Raw genomic sequence first — 13758 nt, 5'->3', positions numbered from 1 at the left:
GATCAGCTAGGTGGGCTGGCTGTGCAGACCATTTGTGTTCCTGTTCATGCTGTAGACCTGCTTTGTGACCCTCAGTATACTGCTTATACCTGTAGTATGCTGCATTTTTCTCTAGAAAGACCCCTTATCTTGGCTGATCTCTACAGGGACGCCCTAAGCTTAGTTCAGTTAGGCACAGATAAGCAGAAAATCACTGCTGACTCCACAATAAGTAACTTGTTAAGCTGTAGCAACTGGTGGCACCATTTTCATGATCTTCAAGAACAGGGGTTAATGTTAGAAACCACCTTCGTGGTGAAAAGCTCCCTTATGTGGTTTGAACTTAACACAGCCTCCTTATCATTTGCCATAAATAGGTTTGTAAGTATGGCTTCACGAGCCCAAGAACTGTGTCTGTGGTTGTTTTCCATGCTTCCCTGGACACGTTGCAAGGAGTGCATGGCCCGTGGTTACCTTCAGAAGTATTTAAAGAAAATTGTAGGGAAGAGTACTCTGCTACAAGAGTGATTTCCAAATGCAGCTCTTCCCCTAAGAGTTGCATGGAAATAGCTGCAGCAATTGTTTCCTCTGTTAAACTGAGCATATGTTATGCCCCTGTGGCAGATGAACACAGCCAGCTGTCCCAGGCCCCGTGAGCACACCAGCAGTGAAGGAATTCCATGTCACATATCACAAGTGGTCCTTTGGGCCAGTGCTGATAAAGCACTGGCTTAATTGCCAGCATGTCTTAACGATGAAGGACTGGCTTCTGCTGTACAGACTGTGTCCCTGCAGCAGTGCTCCTGTGCAGTGGGATTTGCCTCCCTTTGCAGTGCCTTGAGTTTAGTGTGTTCTCTGCTCACTGTCATTTGGACATTCTGCTTTGAATCACCTTCTGGAATGTAGCTCTTGCACCACCTCTGCTTCCGTGAGAATGTGCAGGTTGATTTTTTTGATACTGGATTAGTGCTGAATGAACGTGGGTAAATACAGGAATTGCCTGAAGTCCTGGAGATTAGCTCTGTGGAAGTGAGGATTGGGCCAGTCCAGGCAGTGCTGGGGATCTCTTCCTGTCTGATTTTTCACACATATCCCATAGGCAGCTTTTCCATGGGGACACATCCTGTGGTGGGGTCACCATGTGGCATTCCCACTGACGTCAGCTCCGTACCAGGGCCCAAACACGGCAGATTCCCGTGGTTCTGCAGGAACCTCTTTCCCAATCCACTGCTCAAATTCTCAGATAACACCCTGATGGCAGGGAGCAGCAGCCTGCTGAGAAATACCCTCCCCTGCCCCATGCTGAGTGGGTGAGCGCATTCCTTGGAAATCTGTTTCTTTTCAGTGAGCAAACCTGACACGTGGGCACTTGGAGAAAGTAAAAAACTTTTGATTTCTACATCACAAAGGTCACTCTGGAGGGGCTTCACAGTCTGGTAGCACTGGCAGCATGGGAATACCAGGGACTTAGGGGTTTGGTCCTTGCAGGTGCTTTGCAGTAGGACCCCAAGGTCCTAAGCTGGGGTCTTAGAGGAGAGGGGTTTTTCACAAAATTATGGAATGGTTTGGGTTGGAAGGGATCTTAAAGATCATTTAGTTTGTGCCTTATTATTTGGGGAGAGACTTTATGTAAGATGAACCACCCAAGTCCCACTTTGAGAGGACCCTGGTTTTGAAGACATCTTTGTAAAACTAAAGTGCATGCTTCAAAATTGCACCTGCAGCATGTCCTGATTTGGACAACTCTAGATTCTCAAAGGCAGCCTCTCCTGGCTTTGGGACACAGGAGGAATGAGGAACAGAGGTGGCAGCAGGCCACCATGTACCCATTTCCTTTTCCTGTTTACCCAGCTGGTGATCCCAGCCAAGATAATTCCCTGCTGTGTGTGATGAAGAGGATGTCACCGGGATGCTCCGTGAGCTATCCCTCTCCCACCTACCTGGGATGGTGTCAGGGCTGCCCTGAGCAGAGCAGGACAGTCCTGCAGCTCTGCTGTCCCCAGGAAGGCTGGGATGCTGCAGATCCCTGCCCCTCTGCCTTCCTGTGCAGCGCTGGGCACCCTTTGCTCAAGAGGAAGGATGTAACACTGGCTCATGTTTGCTTTTCACGACTCATCCATGGTTTCCAGTTGACTGCTCGTGTGTTTAAGCTGAGGTCCCAGCACTTTTTACCCAGCTCCTGCAATTGGAACCCCAAGCAAGCATTAGTCATTGATTGGAGTTTTGAAACTCTGTGTGAGTTAATTGCATTTCTCCACTCCTATTTGCAAATGAAACAGAAAAATCTGCAAGCCTGGTTTTATGAAATCTTGGTTTTTAAACTCTACGCAAAGGTTTTAGAATGATAATGTGATTCAAATTGCGACTTCTGGCATGGCTCAGTTTTGGGGGAAAACGTACATATTCTGTTTATTTTAGGAATTCTATTTGAATTTTAAAGAGACAATGTTTTGGCAGTCTGTTAATTATTCATCTTGTAGATGTGCAACATAGAAAGTCTGGCTCCTTGGGAAATAAATTATTTAGCGGTATTTAGTTTACAAATTAAGCATCTGTCCTCAAAAATGCTGTAAAATATTATATACTTTTATTTTCCTTTGTAGCTTGATGAGAGAGACATTTTATAACTGAGAAGTTCTAAATGCTGTCCTACCACTGGAAAAATGTTTATCAAAATCAGATTAGCTACAGGGACTATATAAGGAAAGCAACTTGGGGAAAAAAAAAACATTTATTTTCTGACTGGTAATCTTGGGCTGCATTTTCCCCAGTACCATTTCCAGGACTGAAACCCAGCCGTGCTCCCTGGAAGTTAATTAAATTGCTGGAGGAGAGATTCTATTTTCTTTAAATAGCTGACGCATTCGTTTTTGATTCTGGCCTGTGGGCTGCAAAGATAACTCCCGACTGGTATAACATAACACAGACAAAATAATGAATTCCTGATAGCTGACATGTGCGAGGCACCGGGGTTTATCGTTATGGGGGTGATAAAGGCAGTTTGTAAAAGGGAAAGGTTTGGGAGAGAGATAGCCCTGCAGCTGGGGCTATGGAGTAATTGTTTCAGAAACTCCAGGATTTTAAAATCCTCCTTGGATAAAAGTGAAGTTCTTGATCTAGGTGCAGAAAGTAGTATTAACAATTTGCTCTTAATTAAGAGTGAGTGCTCAGAGTGAGATTTTTTTGGGTAGTGTTTTGTTGGGAAGCTGAATATTTTGCCAGGCAAACTGGAAGATCTCTTGGTAGAAAAGAATGCGGGAAAGATAACGTGGGCAGTGCAAGAAAATAGCTGTTGGAAAGAAGTTAATAATTGTCTGATAGCAAAGCACCTGCTCGCTCTACCGCTAACCCCAAGATTAAGGTACCCTCAGGAACAGGACACACCTGAGGTCTGTTGGAGGTGGCTTGTCCAGCCTGTTTCTGGGAATTTTGCCAGGAAAATTCCTGATGTGGCCACGCCCAGGGCTGGGGTTGGAGCAGGAAGACAAGTTTGGGGATGAGTTACAAGGGGACATCTCATCTGGCAGCCAAAGATCAGAGCTCGATCTGGATCCTGTTCCAGCCCCAGCTATTTCCTCACACCTGTGTCAGTGGGGCGATACAAAAGAGCTGGTGGGTCACCAGAGGATTCACTCTCAGGACATCCATCTGGTGCCTGGAGCAGCACTGTAGTTTAGTTTCTGATGTTCTTTTCCATGCAAAAGCACTTTTTAAATGCCCGTGCCCTGATACCCTCAGCCTTTTTGCAGTTTGCCCCCAGCTCCCCGTGGGCTGTGTGTGCCTGGCTGTAAATCAGTGCTCAGCCCTGGCGCTGCCTTGTGCCCCTTGTGCCCCTGGCCCTTGTTTGCCAAGTGACTCATTGTGTGCTTTGCCTTTCAGCTGTGACTCCCAGCACTTTTTCTTTAAATACCTGGTGAGGCACTGGCTCTGAACCATTAACTCTCTCTCGGTCAAACCCAGCTATGTATTTTCCTCAGCTCCCTGTTTTTCCATAAACAGCTAATTTAGGACAAGATGAGCAAAGATCTGCTTACTCAGAGCCTGTTAGTTGAGGGGGTTGATTATTTATTTTGCTTTATTTGGGAGCATATGATAAACCAAGGTAGTAAATAAGCAAGTTTAGGGAAAGTCATGTTTCATATCTATTTCATAGAATGATGATGATCACCCTACTGACAGGTATGAGATAACCACTTTCCCAAGAGCTTAATTGAATTTTATACCCTCTTCAGAGACAGCTGGTTGAAGACTGCAGTAATTTTTCTCTAGCAGGGTGAAAATTTTGCTTTCCTTGGTGAATCCATGCAGGTCTGTCATGAAGAGCAGGAGCTGAGGCAAGGCAGCAGGCAGAGGGGAGCCAGGCAGGGAACTGCTGAGCTCCATCTCCCTGAGCACTGAGGCAGCGATTATGAGATGAAAACGTTGTTTTCTCATGGTGTTTTATTTTTCAAGTAAACCAGGTGCAAATGCAAAGAAGAAGTACTTAAGATGCCATTTCTTGTATAGACTTTTCATAGCAACAGGGTTTTTTGCACTGGTGCTACTTGTAGATTCATCCAATTCATGGCAGACTAAAGCATATACAGTCTGCAGTGATGTAATTATAATGGTTTTTTACAATTTCCTATTTTAAAGCAGTTCTGTAAGGACCGTCAGGGAATTTGTGTAGAATGCTTATTATGGAGCAGATTAATTAGGTGAAAGCACTGTGGGTGGAAATGAGCAAAAAGGATTAGATGAAGAGGGTAAAAAAAGGATATTTGCAGTAATTTAACAACCTGATCTCATGGGATTTACTACTAGTATATAGCAGTGTAACTCTTAATATTCACACATAATTATGGCAGTTTGGTAAGGAACAGTAATTTTTAGATTTCATGTGTGTGATGTTTGTACAGTTTCCATAGGGGCAGAAAAGGGGTTACTGTGTTTTGTCCTCTTTAACAGTCCCTCCACAGTACTTTCTTTTCTTTTGTTTTTTCTTTTTTTTTTTTTTTAAATTGTTTTTAACTCCGAGAGCAGAGCTAGAGTGGGTACAACCCAGCCACCTAGAGAGGTCTTTTGTGTGTGCTCTGCATGCAAAACAGATGAGAGACAAGGCAAGCAAGGTGCCAGGAAATTCAACATCCCCCAACTTGTCCCTCATGCAGGGGAGAAGCTGTCACATGGGGTAGCATCATGACATCCACAGCCACAGGTAAAAGATGCTTTTCCCTTGTCCTAGAAATTCCCTTAAGTACAGGTTCAGTTTTAAAACATGTGGCCTTCTTCTATTGTAAAAATCACATTTCACGGTTTTGTGTTGTAATGTATTCACTTCCCTTTCATTGAATATCTGAAAAACTTCATCAGGTCTACAGGGATTTTTTCCAGTCTTGCACCCTCAGCTGTGAGCAGGAGTTTGGGCTCTGGTCTGATTCCTAACAACATCCTCACTCTAGAAAAGCAGAAGTAAATCTTTTGCTTTTCCTTCCCATGGTGGCTGAGATGTATCACATGAGGTGTATTATGTGCTTTGAGGAAACGGAGCGACAGCTTTTCAACGTCAGCTTTTTTGCTTTTGCAGATTTGTCAGGTCTTTATCATTATTTGGACACTTTATTTTTCTTGTGGTTCCATGTATCTCCATGTATCAGCTGGGCTGTGATAACAAGCTTTAAACTTTGCTACTGTACTCAGACATGCTAAAAACCCACAACTAATATGGCTAAGCTGACCTTTGTGCGAACAGGAAGAAAGTGTGAATGTTAGAAATAACACTCTGTTGTTGCGAGGAAGGGCTTGGGATCCTTCAAGCGTTGTATCAACTATGAATATCCATCTTTTGCTTGGCAGTAAATCCCCAGGTAAAGCAGAGCCATTCTGCTTTTGTCTGGTCTGTTAGGGGAGCACTGCTAACATGTGCTGTGGGTATGCGCAAGCAGCTCTTTAAACATGGATATGTCGTAGGAGGTCTGTGGCATGGGATCCACCACCCGTCGTAGGTGGTAGGTCCAAGGACCAAATGGGTTTGTCTTCAGAATATTCATGTTTCACATCAAGAGCTGTAAAAGAAGCCTTGAGGATTTAGGGCAGCTGCAGGTCACAGATTTTCTGTAGCCACGAAGAGCTGCTCCCTTGGCCCCCTGTTTCTTGTCTGCAAAGTGGAAGTTGTAGCATTGTCTCATCTGCCAAGGTGGCTCTGGGAGCAGCTCATGTTCCTGTTTGTCTGCTCACCATGTGCTCATATGGAGAAGTGAGTGCACACAGCTGATGGGAGAAATGTTGCATTTTCCTTGGTTCTCCTGGCCCGTCTTCCAAAAGCCAATGTACGGGGTCACCAAACCCCGGCAGATCAGGAGGTGCTGCTGCTCTGCCCACGAGTTGGGCAGTGCTTGGGAAGCAGAGAAATTTAGCTCAGGAAAACAGGCCTGGGAGTTCAAGGCTCTGGTCCAAGTGTGGGGAATGGTCATCCAGTCCCAGCCACACTTTGTGTTCGGTGGAGGTCCTCCTTGAGCTGTGAAGCTAAAGCGGTTGCAGCTGTACAAGGTGGGAACCCATAGCATAGCCTCAGCCTAAATGTCCAACAAGCTGGGGTTAAAAAAGCCATCTGCACTGCTTATCAGGGTCCTTTTCACAGATGGGGTTGGAAGGCTCTTAAATGCCCCTTCAAATACCTCTCTGAGCAGGCGGCTGCTATCTGCTGTTCAAGTGGCAGCCTCTGCAGCCCTGCCCCCAGCAAAGCTCCTGCTGGCTGAGGGGAAGCTCGGGCTCTGGCAGTCCTGTACCAACGGGAGCCCCTTGTTCATGGCCTTTCCACATCCTGGGCTCCCTTCAGTAGAAAAATAACTTTCTTGAGTGTGCCAGCAGACCATGAACTGAAAGGCTGGGAAATGATGGGAAACGTCTGGCATTGGTCACAAAAGAGGATTTGTCGGAGAGCACATTTCGAAATCCTGCTGCCAGGATCCTGCTGCTCTGGCATACTCAAAAGCTGCTAAATCCATCATCTCTCCCTGTACCTCCCCTGCTCTCTCTTCCTTCCCCCCCTTTTTTCTCCTGCACTTTTAACCCTGCTCATTTTTTCCCCTCCACTGCCTCACTGCTTGCTCCTCGCACCTGTTTCTCGTGGTCCCTTGAAGGGCAGAGCAGCCTCCACGGGGCCTCAGGTTGCCTTGCTCTTTATTTTACAGCAAACCCAAAGCCAACAGAGCAGGCACCTGTTGCTGAAGCAGCCCAGCTACAATGGGATGGTCCATGTTGCTGGTTCTCATCTCTGAGTGTAAGGAATGGGAGCACCTTGGAGACCTTGGTGATGTTTCCCTGAGTCTGGTCACTTGAGAAGGTCACTCTAGGACCAGGCTGGGGTGTGGGCAGCAGCACAGGATGTTATTGTACAATTCGGTCCAAAGGAATTTGGTGGGCCTTCTCAAGGAAGGGTGGTCATTGTCAAGAAATAGAGCTGTTACTGACATCAGCTGAATCGTCTGACTCTCTGACACCCTTGATTGTCAAGCTTTCAAGCGTCTGCTGTGCTTTTTGGAGTATTTATTTTGCTAGCTCTAAATATCTTGAAGAGAGTGGGGTGACAAATCCTAATGGAAATGCTTTCAATCATCTTCATGATGTAGGGTAATAGCGTATCATCCTTTTGCTGTACAGCTGCACATTTCCCTGAATCTCATATGTAATTCTCAAATATGCTGGTGTTCAGGTGTCCATGAAATAACTTTCAGGTTAATTTTGAGAGGCTGATTGACATTTTCTAAAGGCAAGGCGACTCTGAATTCTACCTGTGCTACATCTAAAATTCATTACAAGATGTATGTGAACATAAGATAATGACATTCAGGAGAACCAAGGAGTGACTTATTCCAATGATCCTCTAGCAACACGGGAAAGTATTTGTGTGAGGTCAAGGAGCTCCAAGAATAGAGGAAAGTTGCTATACAATGCACTTTCCCTAGTGATAAATTTGTCCCTTATAACGTGTTATAAACGCAATTCAGCAAAGACAGACACACCTGCCCTTGCTTTAGTCAGTTAAGAGTTGTCTGAAGTCCTGTCCTCATTGAGTTGTTAATATTTACAAAGAATCTGTGGGCTGATAAGCTTCTATGCTGTAGTCCAATATATGGCTTTTGCTGCTGGGTGTGTTGCTTGCTCTTCATGTTTGTTACTCTCATTAACCACATCTTACTCCATCTAAGCTCTTACCTGCGTTGGCAAGGGACATAAGCTGGTTTTTGACAGTAAGTGCAGGGAAACCTATTGACAAATGGTCCTCATTAGCACGGTTCTGTAAATCTTTGCTTGGCAGGGCGTGTTGTATCAGTCCATTACAAGCTGTCAAGACACATTTTCTGGGGGCATAAATATGTAACTCTTTTTAAATTTTCAGTAATGTACTCTAGGCAGAGCATGCCACGATGGTCTGGCTTGGTTCCTTCATGGATTTCTGGTGGTGGTTTTAGCAAGATGCCTAAAATTTCACTGTGACATTAGCAGGGTGTAGGAAGCTCATGAGATTGGTCCTGTTTTGCTGCTGAAGTTCCAAGTGGGAAGTACTATTGATAGTATGGTACATGATTAAATATTTTCAGTCATGTTATCTGGTTATTTTAGAGTCAAGCTCCCTCTCCATAGAGCTAGCACTGACGAGCAGGGCGTGCTGGGGACAGCATCTTACCCAACCTTTGATCATGTTGGGACAGAGAATTAATTATGGGCAGTACCAGGAGTGCAAGTTGAGGTTTGACGTGAAGCTCTGATGCAGATTTTCATTATTTCCACTTGCGCTGCCCAGACTGATTCAAGTTCTGCTTTGTATCTGCCAGAGAGAAAAGTCCTGTTTAGAGGGTGGAATAGGAAGGAAAGGGTCTGTCTGCTACTTTTGTTTAATTCTTCTCCATAGTGGAAAAATACTTCAGTTGAGAGTTTCCTATATTCTCCTCCCGGGGAATAAACAAACCTTTTGCCAAAAAATGTTCAGTCCCATTGACTCTGGGCAGTTTATGTATTGAAATTATGCCAAAAACCACCAGTCCAGAAACCCCCTCCATAACAGGGGTCAGATTAAAGGCAAGTTGGGCCTCCCTGTCCCGACAGCCATGTCCTCCTTCTGGTGGGAACCCACCATGGACATGCCAGATACAGCACTGGATGTTTGGCTGGCAGATAATGGGGATGGTGGGACATCTGGAGCCGGGGCTGTCTGCCCTGGGGTTGCTGTATCATCTCGTGGTCGTTGTGAAACCAAACAGGAACAGGTCGTAATTCAAACCGCAGCTCCTGCTATCGGGAGTTGTCACCTCTGGGGAACAGCTGGGTCTCAGAGGGCTTGGGAAAGTGGTCCTGAAGGTCAAGGGGAGACTTGCTTGGTGCAGATGAAGTGATAATGGACTCTGTGGAAGGAGGGGGAGGACCATTTGAGGCTTTTATTATCCCTGAAGCCGTGAATCATCCCAAACTCTAATCCTGGGGCGTGCAGTCAGCAGATCCAGGCTGCTGCGTGCCAGCCTGCACTGTCTGAAGGCATCCAGTATGCAAGGAGCTGTGCCCTGTCTCTCCTAGGCCTTTTACATTTTTCTAGGATTGTTTCATGCTTGATCTTACAATTATGCAGGGGAAAAAAATCCTCATGTTGCTTCTCAGAGAATTTCAGGCCTTATAAGTCCATTTGGATGGACTTCTTCCAGTGCATGTGAATGGGATGGTGTCTGAACCTCAGGGTGTGAGGTTGGGTCCTGTGAGGAAGACTGAGTCCCAGGAGCCAATTTTGCCTCATAAAATCAGTGTATTCTCTGCTATTGTAAGAAATTGGATGGGTTTGTAGGTGGCAGGAGAGAAGGCCCAGCTCTGCTGTAAATTGTCACAGCTCCATGGCCTCTGCCTGCTGGCAGTCTGCAGCAGGGCTGTGGTTCTGGGTCAGTGCTGCAGGGATGTGCCCCCTGTCCCGGCACAGACCTGGTGGTGACAGCCCTTTGATCACTGCGTGTCCCAGCTCAGAGCCCACAGGCCCTGCTTGGAGGCGGGATTGCTGGCTGGCCCTCAAAATTTAAATTCAGTGGTAGACATCTTCATATTGATGAGCTGCCACTCATCACTCAAGCTTAACTAGCACCCTTGTTTTGGCATTGATGAGGATAAAGTTGCTACTTAGCCACATCTAGAGAGGCAAGGGGCCCAAAAACCAAACAGAGAGGTGAGGGGCCCAAACAGGAAGGCGAGTAGTGCTGGCGGAGGCTGCAAATGTTGCAGAAGGTGGCATTTCAGAGCATGGGAGATGCAGCTGTCAGGATTTGTGGCATTTCTGCAGACTCGGTGATGGGGAGGCTCCTGGCCCTGTCATGCTTGGGGAAGGAGAGTTTGGGACCTCTCCACCCATGTGTAGTGGTGACAGCTGGGTGTCAGCTGTCCCCTGCTCTGCCAGAGCTCAGCCCTGGCCTCCCAGCATCAGCCTCCCTATTGCCTCAGCCCTTACAGCCAGGTTTCTAAACAGGAGTTTAACGACCACCCATTAAACCTCAGAATCTACATTTACAGAAACAGCCCTTTTGTTTGGTAAAAATGAGCTATGTTGTTAGTACTTCCTTCCAAAACCTCTCCTACTTCACTGTAGTTCCCTGCCAACTCTGCCTGCTAGAGCAGCCATTGCAGTGATAAATCAGGTTTAAAAATAGGAGGAAAATTGTGGTTTAATTATCGGTTATCCTGTGAGTGTATGATTGAAGTTGGAGGGCCAAACCTTCCAGCTTTAAGAGGGAGTCCAGGCTATGTTATATTTTGTTGTTGTTGTTGTTTTTTGTTTTGGGGTTTTTAGGTGGTGTTTGGGGTTTTTTTTGTTTGTTTGATTCGTTTTGGTTTTAGGTTGGTTTTTTTTTTGTTTGTTTTTTTGTGGATTTTTAAAAATTCTTTGCTCTGGTTTCTGAGGCCCCAGAAGAGTGTGCTCTGTGTCCACATTTCCATGTGACCCTACAAACCCCTGGTAATCTACCTTCTCTCTGCAAGCTGAGATGTCCTGCAGCCTTTTGATCCCATCAAAATGGGCTTGCAAGGGGTGAATAAAACTCAGCTTTTTGTGAGCATTGGCTGTATTTGAGTGCTGGAAGGAGAGATCCTGATTTTCTACCCAGCTGTCCCCGTTTGTGGCACTTGGATGCTGGCCAGCTTGCAAAGAAAAATGGATATTCTTGGCAGAAGAGTGCCGCAACCAGCACTCCTCGGTGCTAATTGACCCCTTCTTGGCAGCTTCATCAAAGACGTTGAAGAATAAATAGGCTGATGATTGAACTGTTTCCTTGTCCCCAGAGGTGGTCCCCCTTACTCAGGGCTGAGGCTCATTGTCAGGGCTGGGGAAGAGCCTTGCAGAGCGATTAGCCCGTGCTGCCGAGGAACAAAAAAACCTTTCATCTTCTGCGTTTTCCATGTGGCATCTGGGAGATGGAATCATGGAGGGTGGGGGGGGTTTGCTGTGTCCTCCGTGTGCAGAGCTCCATCCTCAGTGGCCATGGCAAAGGGGGACATGGCTCTGATGAAAACTCTTAACAGTTCAGTCTGGTGAGAAGAGAGGTTGGGAGCAGAAAAACACCTTCCAGGAAAGCCTGGACAAAGTTGAGGCAGATGGTGATGGACGTGAGTGGTGCATTCTTTGCATAGAAAAGTCGTGTTGGTGCTTGCTGGCGCTGCTGTGAAGGCACGCAGAAATCCTGCCGAAATGGGGCGTGCAGGTTTCAGCTGATTAATTAATGGACCATGTGAGGAGAAAATATCAACCATTTTACTGATGCCCCTAAATAGGTTTAAAATATTCTGCCGGGGTTTTGTCATGATAAATTGCGTTCACATAATTCAGCCCCTCTGTATTTCATTTCAGGTTGGGCCTGGAGTCTAGAATATTTGAACTTTCTATACAATGGACACTCCAGGAGAATTATTTTCACTGGAAATATTTGAAAGTGTATGAACTGAAACCCTTTGTTTTGAATCAGATCACTGTTAAACTTCTGTGATTTAACAAATGCCACACTGCTTCATGAAATGTGTTGTTAAAGACAGAGTAAAACTTAGCAGTACAAGCCTTACTTTTGGATTTTCCTGCAGCTGTTTCAGGGCTCATTCTGCATTCAGCAAATAGAGTGAGGGTGTGCAAAATAAATATTGATACCGTGGTGGCCTGATCATCACGTGTGTGTATAATGAGCATGACACCATATCCATCACTGTCATGTGAGAGGGCATCTAGAGTTACGTTGCTATGACAGCCTGACATGGGGCAACACTCCACGTTTTTGAGCAGCAAATACAGCCCTTCCTTCTGCCCAAACTAATGAGTCCATCTCTGATTCACTAGCACTGACTCTGGGCCATTTTTGCTTTTTCAGTGATGAGAACACTAGAAAAGACTTGAAGACACTGCCCGTCTTTCCTACCAAGACACTGCAGGAGCATCCATCACTTGCTTACTGGTGAGCTGGTCAATTTAAAATGTGAATCATTGCTATGAATGATAACAACAAGATCACTTTTAGCAGTTTGCAAACTCCTCTAAAAGTTTTCTGCCCAGGACATAAAGTTAATTGCTCATCTTCAAGCATTTCCAGTTTTAAGAAGATTATAAATTATGCAAGATCTGATGCAAATTCCTCCTTGAAAGTATGCTCAAATTAAATTGCTGAGTCAGAAACTGCTGGATCAGAGTGTGTGGGGACCCTGCAGTAGAAGGAGCTGAAGTCTGAACTCCAGCCAGGCCTGGGTTTGCAGAGAGCACCTCAGTCTTCATCTGTCACACAGTGGAGCCTTTGTGGTGAGCTGACCCTTGCTGGCTGCCAGCTGCCCACCCAGCTCCTCTCGACAGGACAGAAGAAGAAAATAATCTGGAAAGGCTGGAAAGAGAAAGACAGTTCCAGTTCTGGGGCTTGAATTTGCTGTAAAGGAGCACAGCGTTGAGGATGAATCAGTGATATTGTTTCCTTGGAATTTATGCCCTTTGTGCAAATTCAACTCCCTCGTTTGTTTTGGTTTTTTAGGCTTGATGTGTACGTGATGGATTTTCAAGTATACCATGCTTGTTTATTATTTGTCTCTGAATGAATACTGCTGGGTGTTTCTTTGCTTTCAACTGTCTGACACAGAAATGCATATTTTATTTCACATTCCTCCAAAACAAAATGTTGAAATATGTAATAGGAAAAATGCAAAAAGGTCATTGCTGACAAATGTGTGGCTTTTTTCACCTATGAAATGTCAGGGGGAAGAAACACACAGGAATAAAAACAGCTCTGGTTAAACTTCTTCTGTCTTACATATGGAGCATTAACCAGCCTTTGAAGTTTGGGTCCTTTAGAACATGAAGATGAATTTCCACAATTAGCACCATTCTTCTGCAGCAGCATCTGCAGCAGAACAGGCTGATCCGAATTGGTTCGGTAATTAGTCTGGAAGGCAGGATGTGATGGTGGGGATCAGCCAGGCAGCTCCACGCTGCCTAATGAAGGGTGGGAAAGAAATCAGCAAGAACCAGAATGTAAACTAGAGCAAGAAACATGCAGGGGACCCTTCTCTGCTTGCTGAGCAGGTGGCTGAGCTTCAGCAGATGCCATCACACATGAACAAAGTCACTGAGCCTCTAAATTGGGTTTTGTGCTTGGTTTGCAGCGAGGACAGAGTAATTGAGCATTATACACAAATCAGAGGTCTGACCAGAGGACAAGCCATTGTTCAGTGAGTATGACACTTGTTAATTTGTGAAGATGATACTTTTTACTTTTCTTCTGTTCTTTTTGGTTGAGAAGTGGCAAG

At 45.5% G+C, this 13758-nt stretch overlaps 1 protein-coding gene across 8 annotated transcripts in view; it reads left to right on the top strand.

Annotated features, from left to right (window-relative positions):
• FRMD4B (FERM domain containing 4B) overlaps positions 1-13758 on the top strand; it is a 132157-nt gene that overhangs the window by 92979 nt on the left and 25420 nt on the right. For 7 of the 8 annotated variants that reach the window (XM_068202224.1, XM_068202227.1, XM_068202228.1 and 4 more), the window contains 2 exons: positions 12342-12425; positions 13615-13680. In XM_068202224.1, the coding sequence (XP_068058325.1) occupies positions 12342-12425; positions 13615-13680 (150 nt within the window). Of the gene's footprint in view, positions 1-10328; positions 10448-12341; positions 12426-13614; positions 13681-13758 lie in introns of those variants that run through there. The other variant, XM_068202229.1, reaches the window with a different exon arrangement.

This window comes from Anomalospiza imberbis, chromosome 11 (assembly GCF_031753505.1).
Source record: "Anomalospiza imberbis isolate Cuckoo-Finch-1a 21T00152 chromosome 11, ASM3175350v1, whole genome shotgun sequence".
In the NCBI taxonomy this organism is placed as follows: domain Eukaryota; kingdom Metazoa; phylum Chordata; class Aves; order Passeriformes; family Viduidae; genus Anomalospiza; species Anomalospiza imberbis.
Note: the sequence above shows the minus strand (reverse complement) of the source record. Positions and strands in the feature narration are given on the sequence as shown.